At 44.0% G+C, this 26,326-nt stretch overlaps 1 protein-coding gene across 9 annotated transcripts in view; it reads right to left on the bottom strand.

Moving 5' to 3' along the window:
- The window catches only part of hts (adducin 1-like protein hts), a 128,580-nt gene that overhangs the window by 81,161 nt on the left and 21,093 nt on the right, over positions 1-26,326 (bottom strand). For all 9 annotated transcript variants that reach the window (XM_084591432.1, XM_084591436.1, XM_084591435.1 and 6 more), the window contains 3 exons: positions 12,847-13,034; positions 8,705-8,993; positions 6,647-6,877 (listed from right to left, as the gene is read on the bottom strand). In XM_084591432.1, the coding sequence (XP_084447558.1) occupies positions 6,647-6,877; positions 8,705-8,993; positions 12,847-13,016 (690 nt within the window). In that variant the 5' untranslated portion in view covers positions 13,017-13,034. The remainder of the gene's footprint in view (positions 1-6,646; positions 6,878-8,704; positions 8,994-12,846; positions 13,035-26,326) is intronic.

Raw genomic sequence — 26,326 nt, forward strand, 5'->3', positions numbered from 1 at the left:
GCCACGCGGGAATTGTGCTGAATGACGAGTCGGCTGCCTTGGACGAGGAGAGCGTCGTCGAGCAGCTGTCAGGCAGTGAGCAGCTCATTCCAGACCTTCGCACTGCTGGTGTCGAAATTTGTTTTCAGAGTTCACAGACGTAGACCACGAGTTGGAACTGTGCGAAATTATTATTAAGATTAGAATTTATTCCGGCCCTTTATCCGGCCTCAAAGTGAATAATAGGCAATAAATTGAGCTTTTTTGGTGCACATTTGTTTTTTTGGACTGCCCGATTTTTAGGACATTTTCGTGGTCCGTTGAGAGTCTGAAAAATCGGTCATCGACTGTACATCACCCGTGTCTGAGAAGCACCATCATGTTATACAACTTAACAGTGGAGCTCTTCAAAGGAGAAATACAAATATTACAGTCATGACACGCTATAAATGTGTCTCATGACTCGTCATAATGCAACGTAGCATGCCTCAGCTGTTTAAAAAGTAAGGCGCTGTGATGTATTGGCCTCGAGATCGAGCAGAGTCGCCACCTTGCGGCTTAGCGGCGAAACCTACTCAGTGTGGATGCGTTTTCGCGTCGCGTGCCAGCCCGCAGTGATCTACGCGCGTGCATGAGGCGTGTACAGGAGTGTTTTTGTTTGTTTCGCAGTTCATGTGAGCTTTTGCTTACCTATATGCCTCTTGTAAAATAAATATGAACAGTCTATAACCCCACGCTTCATTAAAAAAATATATATATACTTGCCCGTATCGAGCATGTCATGCTTGGATAAGGATATCATCCATCGCGGTCTTCGGAGCTTGAGATCCTTTGACATGCAATGTCTCAAACGAGGTGGTACTGTCGTTATCGCCGTGTTAACGCAAAACATGTCGTTGCCGTCAATAAAAGTTAATGCAAACGCTCAGAAATCGCATATTCCCGTTTCTGTTTGGAATACCACAGTTACTAAAACATATGCCACCGCAGACTGCTTCATATAGCAGAATGCAGTTTGAACAGACCACTCTATGCCTGCTATGCCGTCTGTATGCACGATAGAGCTGTGCGAGTACTTTGTTTTCTTTCCTTTTTTTTTTTTTTTTTTTCAAAAGCCTTTGTCGCGGTGTCTCAATGGTAAGGGCGCTCGACTGCCGATTTCGAGAATGGGGGATTCAATTACAACCGTTTCGAAAGGCGTTCCTCTGCTGTGCGATTTGACGGCACAATAAACAATCCCACGTGGTAAATGTGGTGTTAATAACGAAAAAAGAAGCCAAAACCAGCCTCTGCAATCATCCGCCATAGCCGATGACGCTTTCATGCGTTAAACCTGGGCCAATATGCATTTCTTTTCTTTTGTTGTTGAAGGCTTCTGTGCATCCGTAAAAGTTTTAGTGAGCACATTTTGCTTTAGAGAAATGCTCAAATGTTTGGGAAACATATTCCCTGCACCTAATTGTTACCCTAAATATTACATAATACACCTAGATCAATGTACTTTACTGGTAGCCTATTATAATCCCTTTTCATCCAAGTGCTGTCTTTCGACAAAACTCGCCATTTCTGACAAGGGGAGTAAAACAGCTTCATGCGGGCTTAAATATCAGTGTTTAGTTCGGGAATAAATACATTTTTATAGTCGCATGATAAGATGACCTCCATTTCTTTCGGAATAGTTTTATATCCGGCATCTGTTTTGGAAGCAACCCTAATATTTTACTTCGCATAAGATTTAGTCACTGCTAAATAATTAGTGATAAAGAAATTTTCAGCCTGTAAAATTGCTTCCCAGAACATCACAGTGCCCATGCGCAGTTTATAACTAAGTCTTCGCAGCGAGTAATTCGTAGCTTGCACTTTAACGTTGCTGAAAATTAATCGCCGATTATTGTAAATTCTGTCAAGTGTGTACAAATTCTCTCACAGGGTGAAATTTATTCGCATTGCAAAACAAAATAATTGCACTACTAATTTACAGTTATATGTTAGCATCACACACATCAGAAATCCCTTATACTTTCCTCAGTTTCAGGAAATCATTTACAGTTAGTGGCCCATGCATTAATACACTATCACATTCTATGACAGTGGCCGCAAAAAGCATTTCGGCAAATTCAATCCACTCAGCTCTGTACACGTGAACAATCAGCTTTCCTGTGTGGCGAGGTTTCCTGTATAGTGTTGGCGTGATCTCATTTTTGGGGAATACTTGTGCGTGGTTGTCTGGGCCAGAGTTGATGTGCACACAGTCTAAAGCAACTCGCCATGCAGTGCGCTGCCAATGCTACATTTAACCTGCTTAATCCTCGAGTCAAGTATGATATAGTGAACCAGGCTGCTTCCATTCAATCTAAATTACTGCAGGTCAGAGCACGAACATTGTATCTGCGTGGGCTTGACACTAAATTCGCCGGTCTCACTCGCATGAGACATGTGCAAACTGTTTAAAAGTCGATAAGAAAAACAAAGCTGTCATTAGGCAGGCCCAAGCATCAGGCGCGTGAGTGCGGTACAGCGCAAGAAACGTGCAAAGTAAATCTAGAAGACTGGTGGTTGCGTGCTTTGTTTTTCTAAAATCCGCGCTTCTTCTGCTGCATTGGCGAAATCCTTGGATTTTTTTCTGCAATATTGCAGAAATACTGCAGAAATACTGCAGAAGAGACGTTTTCATCGCCAACAAACCCGCCGTAAACTCGGAAGCAGACCTACGCAGCGTGCGCTTCTGCGAGCGCTGCCGGCTGCCGATCCACACTACCGGAGTGACGGTGGCGCCACCTCTAGGTCGATCTCGCGGTGAATAGAGCCTGTAAAAACATTCATATGGCCATCCCTTGTCAGACATGACTCGCGATTCATAACAAAAACTGGCATGACTCAGCACTTTAGAACTTCTAGCGCACCGTGGAAAGTGTACAAACGTAACGCGTAGATACGACTAAGTCATAATTGTGACTCATCCCCGATAGTCATAGTGCAAATTAGTAGTACTCAGAACCTTTCAGAGTCCCCATCAGTCTGACTATGCCCAAAGTAGGGCACAGGCCTCGCCCATATCGCTCAAATTAACTAGGTCCTGCGCCAGCTGTGTCCATTTGACCACTGCAAATTTCTCAATCTCATCCACCTAACTTTCTGCTGGCCCCTGCTATGCTTGCCTTCACTTGGAATCCAGTCTGTTAACCTTAGGCAGCAGCTGTTACCTTGCCTTCGCATTACACTTCCTGCCTATGCTCATTTCGACCAGAATATCATTAAACTAGAGTTTCTTCCCTGACCCGCCTTGCATGCTTCCTACCTGTTAGGTTAACAGGTAGGGAGGTAGGTTACCTCCAATTTTCCATCACGCAACATTCTGCGTTGTCCTCAGTTAGTTCAATAACTTTTTGTTAGACTCCACATTTCTGCACCATAGATGAGTACCGGTAAGTCCTTTTGAGGGACGGTAAGCCATCATTCATGATCTGAAAATGCTTGTTAAATACACTCTACCCAAATCTTCTACTAGACGTAAGCTATCCTACAATATATGACGATGTTGAAGCATGAAGGTCCCTTTATTAACAATCAACTAATTACCTACTAAATGGATAGTACCTACAATAACTTTAGTGTAATTATACTCAACTTAAGCTTTCCATTGATACAATTATTGCAGCACTGTACGTGAAATAAAACACAGCTACACAGCTATAGCGGACACAATCTGTACACGACGCTCATCAGTCAAGTAATGCTACGCATTAAACAATGCGTTGCCAAATGGTACCTTAAACTAAGAAATGTCATTAATTTAATTAAAAAGCTATGATCTTCCAAACAAACAAACAAAAAAACCCAATGTCCCTAATCAGGCAATATGGCCAAATTTGCCTTTTACCTCACCCTGGTTCTACATATACAAAGCATGCCACTCGTAAGCTGGGGACCAAAATGCTGGCCCACCACGCTTGATGCCCATTTTTGGCCAGTATGGGCAACCCTGGCATGAGATGTCACCGCCCTAAGTTGGGTGCCGCGGTGCAACATGTAGAATCCCTAAGCAGTACGAGTGCCTGTGACAGCTCCGTCATTGCATAGACGAAGAGGAAGACAAATCTTTGAAATGGGGACTCATCGCGAGCAGACGCATCCTCTGGGGGCCTACGCTGCTGCCGGCAAGGAGAGGCCTCGCGGAACTCATCCCACCTGCTCATCCTGTCCGGCCTCAGAGTTTATCCCCTGCCATAATGTAGGTGAACATCCCCCTGTAGCCTTGCTGGTGAGTCGGACCTAGATTCATTAGTGTGATTTACCACTCGGTGGCGTTGTTATTGCAGCACGGTGTTGTTCTTTTGTTCCCAAGGCACGGCCTGCCTTTGCTAGTGTGCGCTCAGTAGTGCACACAATCAAGGGATGGGGTTCGCGGTTTCAACAGTCAGCCGTGACTAAGCGTGGAAAACTTATTTATCCCCATATTGCAACCCTTCAGTCTTTTTTTATCAAGAAACTATGGGTGATGTATGTACCCTATGCGTAGACGGCATAAAATTACTTCGATAGAATGTTCCTAATGGCAGCATGATTTATGTTCTAAAAATAGGCTTCACAAAATGCAGCTTGCCCCTTAGTTCTTAGTTTGGAGCCATACTGTATTTGCTTCATTTGCATATTTCTTGCTCCTGCAGCACATACATTTGCTCTCTCATTATCCCCGATTCCAAAGTGACTGGCGACCCAGCCAAGTTTTTATATGTCTGTGCCGTGCCATTTAATATGTTGTGCATGATGCTTCCTAGAAGTGGCTCAAAAGTATTTTAGAAATTTAATGCAGCCAACCTTTTTTCTTTCATTTAATACCCCTTTTAATTTTCTTCTTACATATTATTTTATGCCCTGCGGCAATAAACAATGTTATTGAAAAAAAAAAAAAAAAAATGTGACCGCACGGAGCAGAAACATTTCATCCTCATTATTTTGGTCTGTCTCCTACTTTCGACATGCACTATCTCGACCAGACGGGACTCATTCAGGCACTTCAAGTCCTGAAACTGAAAGGATTCGCGAATAAAGCTTTAGATATGCCAATATTCAACGCACCAGAAATATTGGAGCACCAACCAATCGGTTTTAATGGTTTTATTTGTCGGGTTTCATGTGCCAAAATTACTCGGGCTATGAGAGACACCGTAGTGGGGACTCCGTATGTATGTGTACTAACATCGCACAGCACATGGGCGCCTTGCTTTTCGCCTCCATCGAAAAGCGGCCGTCGCAGCCGGGATGCAATCCCTCATCCTTGGGCAAAACAGTCAAACGCCCTAACCAATGCACCATCACGACTTAAAATTGCATTCTGTCAGCCGTAATCAAGTTCGACTAGTGTTTAATGAGCTAAACCATTACCTGCAACATCACTGAAACGACGCGTTGCACGCACGGCAGGCATGCGTATGCTCAAGTACCCCAAGTATGCTCAAGGCGAGCAGCGCGTACCATGCATCGCACTACGGCTGACAGCGCCACCTACGCCTGGTTTGAAATGGAGGAGCAGCTTCCATCCGCTGTTGGTGTCACCTCCCTCTTTTAGCCACCATAGCACAGCATTCAGCAGCGAAAACTGTTGCACGATATGGCAGTCATATTGCGTTTTCAGTTTAATCTTGTATTTTTGCCCTTCCAACCAGTTTTTGACTAATATGTATAAAATGCAGCATAATTTCTGTATGTTTCTTTCAGTGCAAAGTACTCTTGTAACATGTGTTCACGTGGTGCATGCATTTTTTGCAAGTGGGTTACTGCGAGGTTACAAACTGCAGGGAAAGCATACCTCAATGGCAGCAGTTCATGTCTTTGAGACATACTCAATATATCATTCAGTATGCCTACCTATGTTCCATCTGAGGGGTGTTCCCATAGTAACCATATGGTCAGTGCAGCCTTGGATTTTAGAGACTAATAACGTTTCAATAATTTATCAAAGAATTTAGGGAAAGCATAAATGTTTAGGAGCTTCAAGAGCCTTTGTGTGTACCATTTTGAAATTAGAAGGAATTGGAAAAATTCATGGTCACGCATACCGCAAGGTGGCATTTTTGTCACCCATAGAAAGAAAAGCCTACAGGCTTATGTAACCAGGGTTAAATAAAGCCAGAGAGCATTGGCCAGCGTCAATCACTAAAGTGCTGCTGCTCGGCTGCAAATCCACTCCCCGTGCTGTCGTGTCAACCTGGTCACTTTCAACAAAGGCTGCAAACATGTAAAGAGCATAATGTCGCTAAAATGGGGCGCTAAAACGAAATGCGATAATGGATGGTAAAAAGCAAGCTACCATCCAGTCATGCTGCATAGTGCTACGCACGTAGGTGTGAACAGAAACAAACACAGCAAACTATTAGAGCAGCATTCTTCATGCATTGCCCACTTAAAAGTTGCTAGCTATAGCTTTGCTTTTTCATTTCTGACAGAGGCCGTGATAAATGAAATTTCGCACTCGTTTATATTATGCCCTAACTGTACAGTCTTGGCCTAGTATTTCTGACCATGCTTTCATGACGAAACTCTCGTCACAGCTTGCCTACTAAAAATGAGAAAGCACAGTAAAAGCTCCTTATTTGCGAAGTTTGAGGGACTGGAAGAAAGAAAGAAAAAAAAAAAAAAAAAAAAGCAGCAAAAAGTGCTGACTCACTGCAACACAAGGCGGGTGCTGGAGGTGGATTATGCATTTGATGTCTGGTCTGTTGGCGTGGATGGCAGCATGGATCATATAGGATGGTCGATTGAAATGGAACGTGGTGGTGCCTGAGTCAATAACATTGCTCTGCATATCCAGCTTGAGCAGGCTGGAAGCAGTCACCTCGTGGTACAAAAGTCCAAAAGGGTTGACCAGAAAGTGCTCCTGGTCTTGGCTTACACGCAGCTGTAGGTGGAAACGAAAACATCACAACATGTGTGGCAAATGCACCTTAAAACTATGCATCTCAATTATGCGTAGTTTAATGGCGTTAAATGCTCAAAAGTGACTCAGGCTATGTTAGATACCATAGCGCTGAGCTCAGGATAATTTTGATAAATTTGATACACAGTGTTCTTTAATGTGCACAGACAATGCATAATACCTGAGAAGTTTGCGCTGCAAACCTTGGTCTCCTGGCTCATTATTTCAGTGCTCTAATCAAATGAGCAATCATGGTGTCTGTCAAACACAAGTTTCTCTAAATCTCTTAATGTTACTGACATTATTTAATGCACAATCCATAATTAGCCTTCCAAGTTTCGGCCCCACAAGCGAGTACTCCCTGTCCATTTATGTTTAGCTTCCCTACGATTATGTGTCAAGTTGCCCCAACTATGAAGAGCTGCCGCATTGGTTCCTCAGTACATTGAAGTAGGATGGACAGTTGGGCGAGTTGGTACAATTGCATAGTAGGTGGAACAACGCGAAAAGACGAAACACAAGAAGAGACGCACAACAGACGAGCGCTGACTCGCAACTAATTTTTTATTAGGAAGAAAGCAGATCCTTTTACAAAAAATATGTCACATGATGTTACAAAGAATGAAACCCTTGACCAGGCAAAATTCAAGAGATATCTTCTTCCTTCAACAGCCACGTGGAAAACCCTATCAAGCAAGACCAAACATACAAGCCCCCCCCCCAACGGTCCGTTTCACAAATTATAAATTATCACCAAACATTATCCAGAAAAGAAACCTCTTTCGATAAGCACCAATGAAGGCTGGCTGACACACTGCGACTGCTTCTTGCTGATGTAATATGCATCAGTAATTTCTCTCGTAGTTTTGTCCCTATGGCGAAACAAAATCTTTGTTTTTGAAACCAAGGGGCGACAACTTTTGTATAAGAATCCGCTTTCTTCCTAATAAAAAATTAGTTGCGAGTCAGCGCTCGTCTGTTGTGCGTCTCTTCTTGTGTTTCGTCTTTTCGCGCTGTTCCACCCACTATGCTATTCCTCAGTACAGTGAGGCGCTGCTTCACCCAATAAAGAAGGGAGGAATATTATAGCACATACAGAAACTAGGACAGAATTGTTATATCATACCCACCATGATATGGCATATGGCTTACTGTGTATGCAGCACGAGGTGTTTGCATAATGAGCACAAGGTGGGTAACTAGGCTATCATTTTTTTTAGGTGTGAATTGTACACAGGTTTATGTCAGATACCATGATATGGCATATGGCTTACTGTGTATGCAGCACGAGGGGTTTCCATAATGAGCACAAGGTGGGTAACTAGGCTATCATTTTTTTTTAGGTGCGAATTGTACACAAGTTTATGTCAGATAGTTTACCACTTTGAGAACGCACCTTTCTTTACATTTGGATTCAAGGTGTTCTTCTCAGGAAGCAATGAACAACCATCACAAGACCCCCAAGCTACTAGGAAGAAGCAGACTCAGCCAGCCAAATAATGTGGCTTGTTCAACTCAGAAGGTGTAGTAGAAAGCAAAAGAATAGCACAAGAGAGTGATCAAAGATAGCTATGCCACGGTTCACTATACCTGCCTTCAAATAGTACATATCTTTCATTTCATATTTTTGTGCATTGTCTTGACTTTTCCCATGTTTATAGCTGCAGCTGGCTTGAACAGGTCGAGATCACATTATATGCATGGTCACAGTATTACATAGGGTTCAAAGCTATTTAGGCTACCACTTTTGTGCCAAGCGATTCCTGATTTGAATACCAGGCAAGGCAACACACATGACATAGTACATACCGTGATGTGGTTGAATGCTGCTGTGGTCCACCCATATGCATCAAGCAGACGACACAAAGAAGCCAGTTTGCAGCGCAGCAACTTCTCTCCCTTAGAGTAACGCAGGCCATCAATGCCACGCACATCATTGATGGGAACCAAGCAGCGGCCACCTCTAATCGTTGACTGCTTTGTTGCATGCGGCAGCAACAGCTCTGTCACCTGCTGCAATGCTGCCATGTTGGACGGAGTGTAGCCCTCAGAGAGCTGGGACTCAATGATGCGTTCAAGCTCCTCCCGGAACAGCTGGCTGCACATAAGAGGAACCTATGTTACCTACTCCCCAATGCAACAGCAGCAAAGTGAAAACTAAATCCAACTGCAGCTGCTCTTTGTGAGCAAACAATATTTCCTGCTCAAAAATTGTGAATATGCCAAGTTGGGACTAAGTATTGACATTAGTTACTCCCAACCACAATGAACACCTGTACTTATAGCTTAGAGCCTGCCCTATGGTAAATGGCAGCTAGGTCAATAAGCTGGCGCAATGAAATGAAGTAAATGACAACGAGTTTGGCAACAGCTGCTATAATGACAGATTCATGGTTACTATTAAATAAATGCTCTTTAAAGCAGCTGGTTTTCTTGGCCCTCCAAAACAGTAAAATCTTATTTGGCCTTCAAGAGAACAGGGAAATTTTTTATTCAATTTTCCACGAGCCTTATAAACTGTTCCGTCCCATTTTGAGAATGCTGCACTACACTAAGCACATGTGGCGAATCATTCTCAAAACACGACATGTCAGCATACCATCACAGCGGAGGAAGCAAATGGATCTAAGAGACGAAGCCGTAGGCGTTAGAACAGCGTGCAACAAAACTGAAATAACTAAAAGAACAATGACATGAAATCCCGTATCTGAAATGAAGTGACTGGCTGGAATGCACGCTTGATGGCAGTGGCGCGAAGGTTCATTTTAATTCTCACAAATCCTGACAAAGCCCGCCTCCGAAAAATGAATAAGCAACAATTATACCCATTTTTATTTTTTGTCACTCAACATGACCAATATGGCCAAAACAGTGGGCTATGGAACGAAAAATGGTAGGGGTAACATTAAGAGATAGGAAACGTGCAGAGTGGGTCAGAGAAATAACTTAAGTTACTGAAATTCCAGAGAAATCGAAAAGAAATAGGCATGGGCAGGAGGATATGTAGTGCGAAGAGAGGATAACCGATGGTCGCTTAGGGTAATAAACTGGATTCCAAGAGAAGGAAAGCGTAGCAGGGAGCGGCAGAAAGTTAGGTGGGCGGATGAGGTCAAGAAGTTAGAAGGGGTCAACGGGATGCGACTAGCACAAAAACGGGTTAATTGAAGGAATATGGGAGAGGCCTTCGCCCTGCAGTGGATATAGTTAGGCTGGTAATGTTACCCCCCCCCCCCCACTGAGCATAGTTGGCAGGCTAACAATCTGCTTTCTTCTGTGCAGTGGAAGCTTTTGAATGGGCTCATAAGATGAAGGAATGTGAAAGTTTTATGCAAGAACGACCGCTACTGCAATCACTGCAAATGATCTGTATGTGGCGCTGATTTTTTCGACTACCCAACAAAGAATTCAGCACAGCTGAAATGGCCCTTACTGGCCTTGTTTTCTATACAGTGCAGTCCACTTACAAAGATATTAAGGAAAACTGGAAAATCAAATTGGTATAACCGATTACAGTTGCATCTGGACCACTCTGCACCTGCACTGGAATATGTCAGGCCAGTTTTCGGGACTAGTTCCACCAAAAGGTAATAATGATCAGAAATGCTTCTACTATGCTGGGTATTCTGCGAATTTATTCGGCCACACTGGATCTTTCTGTTGATGAAAGAATAGTCAAATTGAAATGACGGACTAGAATTTACCAATACATGGAAGATAAGGTTATCAAATGAGGCTTTAAATCATGGGTTCTTATGTATACTTGAATGTGTAACGTAATTCAGTTTGTTGCGTACATTGGCAAGAGCAAAAAGCCCAGTGAAAATTGCTTAGCTTGTGATGTCATCCACCAACCGATGCAGAACTACCTAGATCAGGGCTACTATATAAATATGGATAAGCTCTATACATCCAATTTTCTGCTTGGGCACTTGCTCCAACACTAGACATTTTCTTGAGGTATGACAGAAATTGGGAAAGGCAAGCCAAGCAAGGAGATGCAAGCTATCTAATGTTATCTAGTGTTATGCTACTGGTTTATACTGCACACCCAGTAAACAACCTTGCAAACAAACGGAGGAAGAAGAGTGCAAATGAGCAAAAGGTTCTATCAAAAAATCAAGCTTGGTGTTGATAAGTCTGACTACCTGACTACTTCATATGGTGTCCTTCAAAAGTGTGGCTGCTGGTGGAAGACCCTATTTTTCCGGTCTGTACACTGTTCGTGTAAAAGCCTACATCATTTCTGAAGTACACCCAACATCCCACGATTACAGAGTTGAAGTGCCTGCTGTGACCAACTGGCTCACAGAACCAAGCTAATACAGCAGCTCCTAAGAGCCAGAGAAAATGGGAGAACCGTAAAACCCAGTGTATACTGCAAGGTGTAATTTCGAGATAGCGAAAATGGGAAAAATAGTTTTCACCCGCGTATGATTAGAGCTAAGAAAGATCAACGAAAGTATTTATTTGCATACATTTCGCAGTTGCACCACGAGGCACACGTGCTCCACACTTCCACGCCCATATACATGCCCCTTCAGCACCTTCATGTGGCAGTGCTGCTTCGCTCCCCTTCTTGCGCCGACACGCTTGATCAGAGTATTTCATCCCTAGTGAGGAGAAGACCAGCTCAAATTTGCCCCGGCAATCATGGAAGACACATGGTCCTCCAGTTGTTGTACCAGTTCGGAACAGGGACAGCAGTGCATGAGCTGCCCGTTAGCATGTGCCCCGCCCCGCTCACGCATGTTCGTGTTAAGCAATGCATGCAGGCATGTGATGTATATGCCCTAGAAGTGTTTGCACGATCATTGTCGTCCGGTGCATTGTCAGCCAGGAGTCCCTCACTAGAGACATCTTTCCGTAGAAACTTCTTCGGTACCTCTAGACCCATTCGTTATCCCGCATTTCTGTGAAGCGCGAACCCAGGAATGCTAGTCAAGTGTCCGCGTTTTGGCTGTAGGGCGCGGTCAACATTGCTGGAGAAGCCTGTGCAAAATGCCGAGCGCTGCTTTCACCACTCCTACATTGTGTGAGGTGCAACCGACCTGCTTCTGACCACGGTCACGCGCATGTGTGGGGAAACTGAAACCACTGAAACAGTGAACTGACAACCCCACTAGATGGCGACTCCTTCCGCTGGAATCCTGATTTTGATGGCCCAGAATAAGAATGAACGGATCTTGTATGAACCCGCATATAATAAGAGGCAAAAATCCAACACGAAAAAATCTGGGAAAAACCTCATACTACATGCAAACAGGAAAACAAAACCAAGAAGAAAAAAGTCCAGTGCCAAACTTGGAAACGTCCCTTTATGCTTCACAACCAGGAAATGCTTTGCCTCATGGCATGCCTAACCATAGGAGAGAAACGCTGATGAATTCAGAAGCTCACAGTAGAAAGGGTGACAAGATCTTGCAGGAACTACAGAAAGCCCAGCTATATTTTTTACACAACTAGTACTACTCAAGAGATAACAGACCACAAATATTAGCTTTTGGACTGTGCAACATTTCGTTTCAAAATTTTTGCTATTTTCCTCTTTCCAGGCACAGCAGCTTTTCAAATTTTGTTCATTTTTCTACCTGAAACCTTGTTTTTGTGAATATTTTAATTTGTAAAGAAGAATTCTTTGTTAAAAAGACAGCCTCAAAGGCTCATTCATTTAGCTTTCATTTCGAGCACGGCACATTTTGAATCCACATCTGAGACGAGCACATGCGTGCCTGAATCCTGAAGGTGTTGCTACTGGTATCAAGTTTTATTACACAGTATTACTCTAATGCTCTGGATATGCCTGTTCAGTTATAGATCCTGCATGAAGTACTACTCGAGAGCTCTGGACATGCCTGTTCACAGTTATAGATGCTGCATGAAGCACCTGCAACAGGATTCGAAAAGCATGTAAAACTTTTCGTCAGACTACAAAAGAGCTCAGGATGAATCACCTGTTCATGATCATCTCTACACGCTTGCGACGCTCCATTTCTTTCATGTCTTGCTCTATGTCCGGGGGACGCCACATCTGGCGCTGTGCTTCGGGATCGTCAGGGTCGTACCTCTCAGCCTTGGCCTGGCCATCCGATAGGCCATTGGTCTGAGCCTTGGTCTCAGCCATCGTCCGTCAGTGTCCCTCCTGTCAGAAACAAATGCGAAAACTGAAAAACCTAAACTCTAAGTACTTACATTGCACTGTGGTTGCAGTAGAGAGAACATCCTCTGGTAAGATTTTTTTCAGTTTTTAACAGCACGTTAGATTACTTCAATAATCATGGTCAAAGGTTGGTAGTAACGGTTCATATGATTATTAATAGTTAATAATTCTCATACTAAAGAATCGAATAATGTTACCAGTTGCTATTCATGCACTAATTTTGTTACAAGTCCTTATGCATTACAACTCATACAGATCGTTGCAGAATTACCGGCGGGCTCTAGAATGCTTCTCCCTGCTAAAGCGCAGAATCCTCGCAGTTCAAATTCCGCACAAAAATGGCATTTTGTCGTATTTTTTAATAACAAATTTGCTTAGGGTACTTGCCTGATTCGATCAAAAGAGGAGAAAAAAGGGCCACATAATGGGCTTTTGCCGTGCTAAGCGGACCTATTGTCCGATGGCGGAACGGATCACTGCCCCATCGGCGCAACTATCTGGGACCTATGACCCCTTTCCCAAGCATTTAACCCCAAAGAGCCGAGCACCAGGCCGGGGGAAAGCTAGTATCCACTGAAAAACCAGTGGGTACTTGGCGGCACCAGGGATTGAACCTGGTACCTCCCAATACGAGGCGGATGCTCTACCACAAGGACACCGAAAGCCATCTAAACGAAAGCCATTTACCAAAATATCATGAGAAAGAACAAAATGTTTCATTCGTTTCTGAGCAGCCCTGACCACTAAGATCTTTAAATCAAGAAATTCCAAAATCAACTAAATACTGCTCAAGAAACAAAGGCAGACTAGTATGAATAATTTTCTCTTATTCGCAATGACCCTAGAAAAGTCTAGAAAAAGCTAACACACTCAGACATAAACCCACTCGCAACACTGATCCACTATTCCCTCTGCTAATGCATGCATGTCCCAATTTTCACAGCAACAGAACTAGATAGCCATTTCACAGATTCTGGACCGTATACCACATCACACTCAAATGCCAATGTGCTGCACACGGAAGAACCTAGCATCAGAAGTCCATAGCTGCGGCTCCGGTAACCAAAACAGAGGTAGAAAATATACAAAAAACACCTAAAAAATGAAACTGCTGATGGTTTTGACAATAACAAGGCACTTCCCTTGAAGCATGCCAGAGACATTAAGCAGACCACAGATATTTTAAGCACATTATTAACTGCATGTTCATAATTAGTATATTTCCTGATGAGCTCAAGATTGCTCATGTGTGCCTCATTAGCAAATGATGCAGTGAGGCTAGGATATATAAATACGGACAGATTTCTATCCTACTAGTTTTGTTTAAATTGTCAGATTGTTATCTGCGAACATCAAACATTTTATTGAGGGGCATAACATATCTACTAAACGATATGGTTTCCAAAAAAAAAAAAAAGTTTTGGTTGTAGGAAGAAGGAAACGAAAATGCACGGGCCTGCTACTGGCTCTGTAGCTGAGCCACCTCCGCTGCCTCGTGCAGACAGAAGAGAAAATAGAGAAGAAAGAAAAGAAAGAGGGAGAGAAAGACGCACGCAGCAACAACAGCCGTCGTCCACCACCGAAACGGTGGCGGGTGCAATGACGGCCTACAACATAAAAATTCTGTGGCAGGCTAGCCACCGCCGCAAGCGGCGGTGACCTACCTGTCCCAGCCCCATCAGGGGAGTACCAAAAAAAAAAAGTACAAGGAGGCATTACTACAAGAAAAGTTGTTCTTGAGCTAGTCAAGCACCTGATTCTGCCATAAAATACTATCGTCCAAACTAAATAACGGCATATGTGGAAGTGCACTAGCCTTGACGCAGAACTATCTTGAAAACAGGCACCAGTACGTAAAATTAAGGAATAATATATTGCTGAAACTAAAAGTCATTAATGGTATGCAGCAAGGGCCTATACTTGGACCAATATTATTTGACCACCAACGAATGCTTGAAGAAATTATCAGCATAGCTGCATTTAAATAGGCTACAGCTAAATAAAACCAAATATACAATTTTTACCCCAGTTAATAAACCTGTTGATACAACCATTAATATATTTAATACTAGAATAGAACAAATAGCAACACAAATTTTTAGATGCGTGGCTTGATAGCAATTTATCATGGAACACACATTTAGACAAATTATGTTAAGAATTATAGCAGAGTGCTTTTGGAGATTAAACTTGATACCTCTCTTGTTGAAGAAAAGTTATGTTTGTACAACAAAAGCGGAATAAACATTCATTCATTATATGTTACCTTATTCTAGACTTATATTGCAGCCTAGTACGGGGTACAACGTGTAAAAAGAATTATACCTGGTTAACCATATGCAGAAAAAAATCTGAACATTACAAAGCTACAGAGGTAAACCTCAATATTTACAAATAGATCCTCCTTTTCTAAAACAAATCCTTAAACCTAGTCAAAACACACAATTCATCAATAATAATAAGCTATATTAAAATGTAGGGCCTAGGACCCCAAGTCAGTACTGCCTATGCAAAGAAACACAGAGACCATCACGCATAAGAACGAACTACGGCACGCAACGCAAACTACCAAGTCCCCCTTCTTTTAAATAACTTGGGAAACCATCTAAGCACATATATTTCGAAAAGGTCACCAAGATGATTCTTGTTAGAGACTGAAATGGGAAATATTAGCTTTATAGTTTCCCTTGTCTTGCTTTGTTCAACGTGTGGATTGTGTACAAGTATCGTATGCGCTAATTATATTATTTGCATCGTGTCTGCCATTGCTGCTCGATAGGGCAGGGGCCCTTGTCAGGCTACTCCTTAGCTCCTGCGCTTTTCTATCACAATCCTACAATACACATTCAGAGCGGTCAAAAATCTTCTAACACTATTCAAAACCTGCTTCAGGTTGAGTAATACCGTTGTCAAGCATGTAAGGAAGTGCACTTACAGGGAGCCCACTTCGCAGCTCGAAGGACACCCTACGCTACACAGTGTCAACGAGAAAGCGGAGTGCACTTGCATTGGCGCTCGTAGAAATGGGACTGGTAACTGTATGAAATATAATTTAAATAAGAAATGTGAACCTCCAAGCATAAAAATAATTGGTTCACAGGAAGGGAAAGGCACAATATCTATCACAGGCTTTCTGTGGTCACCTGATGGATGGGAGGAAGGTGGGAGTGAAGTGGAAAGAGGAGCCGTAGTAGAAACGTGGGGTAATTTCGATCACCTGGGGATTTTTAATGTGCACGAACATCGCACAGCACACTGATGCCACTCCGCTTCGCCTACATCGAAATACAGCCGCCAGCTGGTCAGGATCAAACAAGCATGAAGTTCAGCATACTGCTTTTAAAACACACACACACACAAAGCCTAATATTTGATATCTGGCCATAACTGAACACAGTGTTGCCGCAGTGTCGCAATGCCCTTAATTTGAAATTTGTGTAGATGATTATAGCGCATTTTTATGTGATGTTTTGCCTGTCGCTATAGCCTCCTGAGACCCCGCTATGGGGATTTGTCCAATATATTGGACACTAAGTAATCAGACAGTACTCCTATGCCAAGGCATTCATCCTTATAAAACCCTGCAGTCCAATATATTGGACACCTGCTAGCGCCATCTATGCAACATAGATGAAAACGCATTGTTCAAATTCCCGCCAAAACTTTTCAAAAGGGCGACATTCAGCAGCGCGGCGTTTGATGGCACCTGTCGGCGAAGTAAGCCCTTTTTCTCGTATTTCTACCTGCTTTCAAAGCATATCTTTGATTTTATATTACAACAACAAGGTAATACAACAACGAAGGTGCAGAATAAGAAATTTAAACTGTTCAAGCGCTTACTTTTATTCATGCGTCCTTTGATTTCGCGTGTCCACTGTGTTGGACGCTGGGACTCAACCCGGTCATTTTGACCGCGCTTTTGCCACGGCCATGTTCTGAATAGCAGACGAGTATTGTTGCTATTTAGCGGCTTACGGACAAAATTGCCTCTATTTGTTGTGTAGCAGACCGGCCTCGCATGTCTGATGAGACAGCTGACGCAAGTTTATAATTTTATAATTTATAATTTTAATTAAAAATTAAAATTTATAAATTATAGCATCATAAATTATAAATTTAAAATTTTATAATTTTGCAATATAAAACAATGTTCTTTTGCACCAAACGCCCGCTCTTCTTCTGCATTACAAAGGACAGAAGATGTTTTGAAATTGCCCACAGAAAGTGAAGAAGCAAGCGAAAGATTTTTTTTTTTTTTTGTTGAGCAGACGAAGGCTCGCTTTTAAGTTCTTTTTCACCATTTTACATTAGAAGTTAATAAAAAAATTGCACACGAGTTTGAGAGCATTATTTGCGGCATGTAAATACATACGTGTTTGGTGAAAAAAGAACGGGTAGAATCCCAGTGTCCAATATATTGGACATCGCACTGAGCCGATACTATCAGGGCTATTCAAAAAACGTTTAACACTTTTCACCTTCATAACCATACTGACTTATTCTGAAAGTTAAAGAAAAATCTGTGCACCCAATGCATTCCGGGTCTCAGGAGGATATAAGAAATATTTAAATAAAAATATTCAAAACATGTGAATCAACTGGTATGCACATCTTATTACAAATAGCTTTTGTGACGAAGAAACTGCTGCCGGCGAGGCTACACAGTCCTCGAAGTCTGTCTGGAGAATGCACTCCAACATGGGTGCACACTTTAGTGAGTGCACTCTTCGCAAGTGACAGTGAACTTTATTTAGCATGCTTGACAGGTGTATAAGTGTTCACACATTAAGCACTACTTTCAAACAAATGAATTTAAGTAGTTTGACTTCGAGGTAGAATTGTTCCCAATATTAAATGCGAAGAGGGTCTCGGAAAATAAGCCACAATATGAAATCTACAGAGAGCACTGTCGATTGTGTGCAGATTACAATTATGACATTTCTTTTGATATGAAACAAAACATTATGCACTCATGCAATATGTTATGGAACTCTGTCCAAGAGCTTTTAAAACTTTTTTCTGCAATAAACTCTCTAAACTGCCTGCCATTGGTTTCTTATCACCCATTGGCTTCCACGCTACGTGACAACATGCTATGCGGGATAAAAAAAAAGCCAGATAAATTCTAAAAAGTTGCACATTTTTCCCATCTTCCAAACGAGCATCTTTATCACCGCAGATGTCACTATCACAATCACTGTTTAACACTATATCAAGAGTGCGGTCTGGTGTCAAACTCCATGACCCCATGATTTGCACACGTCAGGAACAAAAACCTTTGGCTATTTGAGAGAGAGAAAAAAAATTGACATAAACAGCTATGTACATTTAGTGAAAAATATACCAAGCAAAATAAAAGTACAAAATGTATATAATTCTGCCATTCATGAAAAAACAGTCATTCTTCAAGCCACCTGAGTGGTCAGCAGGTACCAGCCACTGAACCAATAGGTTAGCATCCGGGAATGCATAGTAGAACAAGTCGGGTCATGTTGACATTTTAGAGCCTGTATTGTTTGCAACAAATGAACTGTCCTAAAACTCGCTCAATGCCACTACATGACATCAAACCTTGGATTACACCCAGGGTAATAAGGGCAAAGTTACTATCCTGCTATCATTGAACTTGAGCTAATGAGTGTGAAGTTAGCACTTCAGAAACACCTACTTTTGGCTTCTGAAGTGGCAACTTCAAAACCCTACAAGAAGACCGACTGTGGGGGACTTCCTCCAGCTTCCGTGCTGATAAGCTCCTAAACACACATCCCCAACCAAAACACTGTCGGGGGTGAAAGCAAGCTCGAACATTTTGGAGCAACAAAACGAGAGTTTTGAAGTACATTTCTGAAGACAAATGCCTTTGATAATTGCAGTTTTCTTTTTCTGAAGTATAAAATCTCCAATCTGATTCTTCTTTAAGCAAATGGACAAAGCATGTAAAGGTATCTAACACAGGCTGACCTAGGCAACAACAGTAGAACAGACTAGCTAAAAACGAAGCGCACTTCATAACTGAATAGTTAGTCTGACCTAACGCGTTTACCCATTTTGACTTGATAGATTCAAATATCGAGTCCACCACTTCAATGCAATCGAGCGATAATTTGAAGTTCAGATTAATGGCCACGACATTCACACTTCCTATCTTGTGCATATCTATTTTAGTTGATTTATTTAGAATACACCTCAAAGCCCCCAGATATGGGGCATTATGATCCCTATTGATCATATGCTTGGGCTGATAAATTCCTGAACACTGGTTATTTTGTCTGCCAAAAAGGCACCTTCACACCATAATGCGCCACGACAAGCTTGGCACCAGTGCCGCTCCCATGCTTTTTGCCTACCATGGGACCACAGATGACTGCAGCACGACATCGATTGTCTTTTCTGCTTGTAAATATGGTGGAGGTCTAAAGGAGTGTAAGCAGGCTCGAGCGTTTTGGAGTAGCTTTTGGATATAGATAGATGGCATTGGCATCGCCACCCACGTCGGCTGCTGGCGAACGTATTGGCCTGCTGTGCCGCTGTAGAAACGGCTCGTCTGTGTGCACACCCCTCACCTCTGGCTTTGCCGTGGTGCGTTTTTGGGCAAAATCTAGCCACGTGTCAGCAGCCATGGCAAATACAACATTGCCTTATGACACGAAGTTCCACGCTATTGCCAAGCCCATTTGCTGTTGTACTATGCTTAAGAGTGCAGAGTTGTGTTCTCCAGGGCCAACTGTTTGTTCTCTTTCTACCAGTAAATCAGCAATTCGTAATTGCATCTGCAGCTATGTCACTTCCTGCCCAGGAGGGCTAGTCTGACTTGTCTTTGCCAGACTCTCAGCTGCGAACTCTCTGCTTCCCGCCCAGTTCTCCGCCTGTTTAACACTGTCGCTCCTCAAAACCCAAGGCTTTGACATAACCCCGAGCCGGACAAAAACCAAAAGGTGCTCGCCTGGCTACCGTAGCTCCGCTTCACGAGGCTGTCAATGCCCCAGCATGAATAGACTGCCCCAGAAGTTTGTTGCAACATGTTTGGCAACAGTCAGGAACTCTCCTCCTTCACAAGCGTTGCCCTTGCCAATCCCGCTCCTTCATCTCACTTTAAAAGATGGCTTGTCCTGCTGGTAAGCATCCAAGAACAGTCTTCAGCCCAGTTTCTTTTGTTGCCTTCTGCATCATGGCCTGTCCGCTTCCAATTGAGCGTCGTGTCGACTGTACCAGCTAAACAAGGGTGTTTCTCTCGCTCTCCTTCACCTGCCTATTCCACCAGACCACTTCTAGCAACTTACTAGTACAAAGCATTTTTCTATACTATGTACAGGCTTAACGGCTGAACGTCTTCAGGGTGCGGTCTCACTTCTCAGCACATGAGTCGCATCTCTCCCAGTTCGTTTTTCCAAGTCAATGGTCGTCACCTTCCGTCCTCTCTTGGTCATCCTTGTAGCTACCAGTGTTCGTTGTCTCCATGTTCCTTTTCTGGAGAAGGTAAAGCCCTGCTCGATTTCTGGAACATGTACGGTCGTTCCAAGGATCCGCAATCGCTCCCAAACATGGTCTGAGGCAAGCTACGATGTTACCACCCCAGGGGGCCTTGCGCTCAGCAGGGGCCTGCATTCTCCTTGGCTCTTCGCCGGCCTCGGGGCGACAAGTACTACTCAATGTCGATGATAGGCAGAATGATATTACATTATTATTGTTACTACATTCCTGGAATCATAGAAAGTTCTGTGCAGAAAAGTTCCTTAAAAGCTGACAACCAGAATCTTGAACGCATTACACATGCCCAGTAGACCTGTTCTATATGAAATTAAGATGTGTAGATGATGTAGAATATGAGGTTTAATGCACCAAATTAACCTGGGCAAAGAGTCACTGTAGGCTCTGGATTAATTTTAACCCTCTGGTGCTCTTAAAGGTGCAATGACATACCCCAATATGAACAGACAAGAATATTTGGTTACAAGACTTTATAAGCTTGTGAAATGGATGGAAGAACGTAAAATAAAGCACTTAAAGGCAAAAAGCACCGATGTGAAGCTTTTCTTTTTTTTTTTGTGCAGACCCGATACCAACTTCATTTTACCTGTACTTTTTGTTACATCAGAACATAACATATATATGTACCATGTTTGCCAAAAGTAACCAGGCCATCACAACTTCCCTAAAGTCTTGAAAGCTGAGGCTAAATGTTCTTACCTTAGAGGTATTTACAATGCGAGGTGTGGTTTAATAACTGCAGTTTTCTATTCCCGACAAAAAATGATCAAATTTAACCCCCTTTCCTTTCTTTTTTACAAGTTCAATGTTTCTGACCATGCATGCGTCTCTTACAAGAAAAAAGAAGGAGCCAAAACATGTACTGATGTATAAAAATAACACAACTGACCTGAGAACAATGTGGATCAGACTGGGAGGAAATGGAATGCCTGCTTATACACTTTCTTTGCACTTGAAAATTAAGTTTGACCTGATTTTTTGCAAATGTGGAGTCTACCACTTTGATGCTCTCAAACATTAATGATTAGCGCATTTCTGCTCCCTATCTTGCGCATATCCTTTTTGATCCTATGCTTGTGCTGATAGATAACTTCTGGACACACGTCAACAGTGCCTTCAGGAAGGATAGACACCACTCAAAGGTTGCCCTTTTCTCCTCCAGATTCTACTTCACAACCTTCTAGTGGCTCATGTTTTTGCCTGACTGGCGCTAGAGCTTCATTTCAACGCATTAGCGATAGGCCCTCTATGATTTTCCAAGATTCATAACATGTAGAGATTGGCACCTTCGTGGTGTCACCTTCATAATACTTCTAGTACGCGTTAATAAAGAGTGTGCCAAGCCTGTGTCAAAGAGGCTCTATGGTGGCACCTGTTCTTCACCGTAGAGCCATTAGAACTTCTTTGTTGCCGGACAAATGTCCTAAAAGCTTGAGGTAGCCCATGGAGACTACTTTTCTTGGTGCTCTCACACCACCGCTGATTCAAAAGGCTGAGAGAAGGTAAGGCATTTAAAGCGAACAACTGGGCTATCTTTAGATTCAAGGCACATGGTAACTAGCGCTGAAGACAAGGACAGAAGAGAAGTGCTAGACATCAACTAGGTTTTATTCCATACAGACACATTCAATATGTAGGCAAACCATGTACAAAGGATCACACCCTAAAGCGCATGCGCAACGGCACCTTCCAGTTCAAGAATTGTAATTCTCTGGATGATAAGGACGAGGATGGCTTGCTTATGCAAGACTGTCCTTCGATGTAAATGACAAGACTCAGTATTTCATGCTCCTTCTGGTCTGAACTTGAAAAAATTACCCATGTCTGATTGTATTTTGGAGCACAATTATCCTCGCAATGTTTAAAATGTGTCCCAAGCCTGACAGTGTAGCGATTCTGCCCTTGCCTTTAGTTACTATGTGCCTTCAAAAGGTGCTTTGTCAAGTGCACAGAACACTTTCTTTGCAACTGATGCCCTGAAATGTCTTGCAGGTTGCTTTAAATGTACTATTGGGAACAAACGTCTGAACCACGCAAACTGCAACCAAAGCATTTAACTTTTGTATTTGTTCTTTCATGTGTGCTAGAGAAAAAAGGTGATCCACAAGCGCGTTGAGACTTTTGTCCCCGAAAGAACCTGTAAGCAAACATTTATTATGCTCTATGCTCTTATAGTTAATGAAAATTTTAAATGCATTAGGCCCAGCATAAGATGCAACATAACTCTAGCACCGGTGTGCTGCCATCGTTTAGACTAGGGTGGTCTCTATAGTATGTACACACAACTCACTGCACGTGACTGCCCTGCAGCCTGGTTACTTTTGGCCATAGGAAACTTTACTCCATGACACTGTGCAAATATGCTGGACGTGTTCATTTGGTTCCCAGTGCAGCTTCTTGTACCCTTACAAGTTGTGATCATGCTTCTCAACACTGAATGACAATGATATGAGAAGTTTGATGCAGCAAAATATTTACTTTCATTGGCATAACTGCTTCCCAGCATGTATTGATTAGGATTATCAGTGCTTTTAAAGCTGTGTTGCTACCACCAGAGATTAAATGCAGTGATCACTTGTAGCTTTAAATACTGCAAGGTCATTTTCTCCGCATTAATCAGTTAATGCACTTCTCAAGAGACCATACATGCAATTTAGGCCATACACTGTTTTCCCTTCCTGTGGTGCCACTCCAGTTCCCAAAATAAATATCTGTCTTTACATATCAACAGGACTCTGATCAATAGTGGCATGGAACCTGCACTGTAATTCAGCGCAAGTGCAAGCGATGACTCTCGGCTGCAGCAAGGCGCTATTAAAGAACCCCAGGTGGCCGAAATTACTTCCCTATGGCGTCTGTCATAGCCAGAGTCGCTTTGGGTAAACTAAACCAAATCTTTCGGTGGCAGCACGAAATGCGACGGCCCGCCCCATTTGCACTCCGAGTGCGTACTTTAATAGAAAAGCGAGACTTCTGGTCAATAAAGCAATAAAACTGTGTGAGAGCGCATGAACGCCTATGACGCAAGACGGGCACGAATAACAACCCAAAGCAACAGTGGCTAGGACGGTTCGAAGACTGGCAGCAAGAGTCTGAACGTGGGGGGCGGCGCAGCAAAGTAGGAAACGCGCGGGGACCTCATTGGCCCCATCAAGCAAAACGCCACCGATTGAGAGCCGCGCAAGGGAACGCCACGGCAGCGAGATGGGCGCCTTTCTAGTGCACCGACATCGGACCCTTGAACAACCTTCCCAACCGCGGCGGAACGTCCCCAAGAAAACACAAAATGCGATCGGATGATGTCCAGCATCCAAGATACCGGTGCGGGGCCCGGACTGCGACTACGTGAAGCGGCCACTCCTAGAGAAGCACTCTAAAATGCGTGACCGATAGTCGGGTAGATATTAAAACAATAAACCGCCAGGCCAGCAGTAGTGGAACAGACAGCGGGCAAACACCCACTAACGCCCAAAATCTTCCAGCTCCTCGTTTATTATTAACACATGCACCGCACATCAAGTGCGAAACTGGCCGTCATCCGTCGTGGTCAAGTCTCAAAAAACTTGATTCACACGGCGGGGTGGTGGAAACGTTTATCCATTTGAAGCGTACATGAAGGGTTCACTCGCTAGCGTCCCCGGCGGTCGCCGCCAGCACCTGCGAAAACAAGCCGCCCCTATCAGCTCCCCTCTGTACTGCGTCCGTGGCCGCGCCCATTGTTCCGAGCCCCAAAGCACGCGCTAAGCACCACGCGGACCCCTTCTTCCAGCATGCACTAATTACGACTGTGACTCCTGCTTGCACGCACGAATAGGCCAAACATGCGCGCGACGCCGTGCAAATACCTCAAAGCCGAACATGCATTAAACGAGCAGCAATGGTCGACCGAGAATATCGCCACACGGGACGACGCTCAGGAGGATCGCCCTGGGCGAAGAGGTTGTCGATAAGAAATTCTCCCCACGTAGGTGTCCTTCTTATCGTCGCCTCTCTTTGCAGCGAGAGGACGGCGCTCAGCAGCGGCCTCGACAGCGCCGGAAAACGTTAATACAAGTAACGCGCACACAATGGGTGAATATGTAAAGAGCGGGCGGAGCGGAACGAGCAGCGTCATTCAGGGCCAGGGAGGCGACGCTGCCGGCGTCCCACCGCCGGAACCAATGCGCCAGTTCCACCAATGGACAGCTGCGAACGCAAACGTGCAGCAGCGAAGAAAAAAGAATGCCGGGAAAATCAACGAAACAATGTGCCAGGTCTCAGCCGAAGAGGGGTGCCACGCAACACGGCGGTTGCCATGACTATCGGGAGAAGGCAACCACAACTGGCGAGCCGGTTCAATGCCCCACCACTGCCAGTTGAAGCCGAAAAAAGGCGTCTGCCGATTTACAGTAATCACCAGGCGGGCGCGCCCACGCCCACGCCCACGCCCGCCCACACACACACACACACACACACACACACACACACACACACACACACACACACACACACACACACACACACACACACACACACACACACACACACACACACACACACACACACACCCACGCCCACACACACACCCACGCCCACACACACACACACACACACACACACACGGCATGAAACGAATGGGAACAGTGTCTTCGAATTCATTACACAACCATTTCAAACCGTCGGTCGCCGGGGCAACTTGGGCATTACTCGCACCAGACGAAATCGATAGCTTTCTCGTCAACCCGGGAATGAAAATGCTGCTTCATTGTCTCGCGAACTGAACACTTGTTGAACATTTCAAAATAGGGCTCTAAGAGAAGACATCACAAGGGTTACCGGCTCCAACAGGTGAAAATGCGAGTAAGCGCCAACTTAAGGACGCTTGGCACACCAACAAACGGCACACGCCATAGCGAAAAACAGCTGGCCCACGGAACGGCAGTGCGAGCATGTTCTGCCGTTGCAGCACTAACAAGGTTGCGTCAAATGCAGCGAAAATGGACTCTTGGCGTCGCGTTCTGCCTCCGGGGCAAGACTGCATCTATCGAGTGTATACTTGCTTTCATGCGATGCCCGTAAGCTGGGCTCTGCTATAGCTCTGCGTGTGGTCACCGCTAAAGTCACCTGTGCCCGAGACTAGCTGCCACTATGCTATCGCGGCAACCGATCACCCGGAGCCACTCTATCGAGCACTGCATGTCTTCCAACCATGCGTTACCTCTTAAAGGAGCCCCCTCATTTGGACAAAACGATTAATAACGTAAATTGGCAACCTCGCCATTTGCGAAACGTCTCGACCACAAAAAATAAAAACGACAGAGGAGACTCGCACATCCTTTCGAATTTTCGAGACCCTGACATCACGTGCAGGAAAAACGGTTAGGGGTAAAAAAGCATTAGCAAGCTCCAGCGAGCCGGCGCCCGTTACTTAAGGTATGTCACCACCTCTATCATTTCCAGTCTCTTTCGCGCGAGTTGGCGACCGATGCAAACACACTGGACGACGTCGACGGCGTTTCTCGGCACCGCCAGTCCACAGGTTCTCGAGGCGCGCCGGGATGCAAGACGCGGTGTTTCCGGTTCCCTTCGGCGAGCCGCAACCAACGACGACGACGTGAAGCTTGATTAGGGCTACCAAGCGTCAAGATGTGAATGGGCGACCTTAGCAACCGACTGCGTACTCTCGACTGTGCGAAAAACACTTCGTTACATGTATGTATGCCTCTAAAGGAAATGTGCATGATGAAAAGTATCTACCGGAGTTTGCACCAAGGCTGTAACCCAACAGTCATAGCCGCAATGAGCAT

The sequence above is a fragment of the Amblyomma maculatum genome, chromosome 1 (assembly GCF_055883805.1).
Source record: "Amblyomma maculatum isolate TAMU_Amacu chromosome 1, ASM5588380v1, whole genome shotgun sequence".
Lineage (NCBI taxonomy): Eukaryota > Metazoa > Arthropoda > Arachnida > Ixodida > Ixodidae > Amblyomma > Amblyomma maculatum.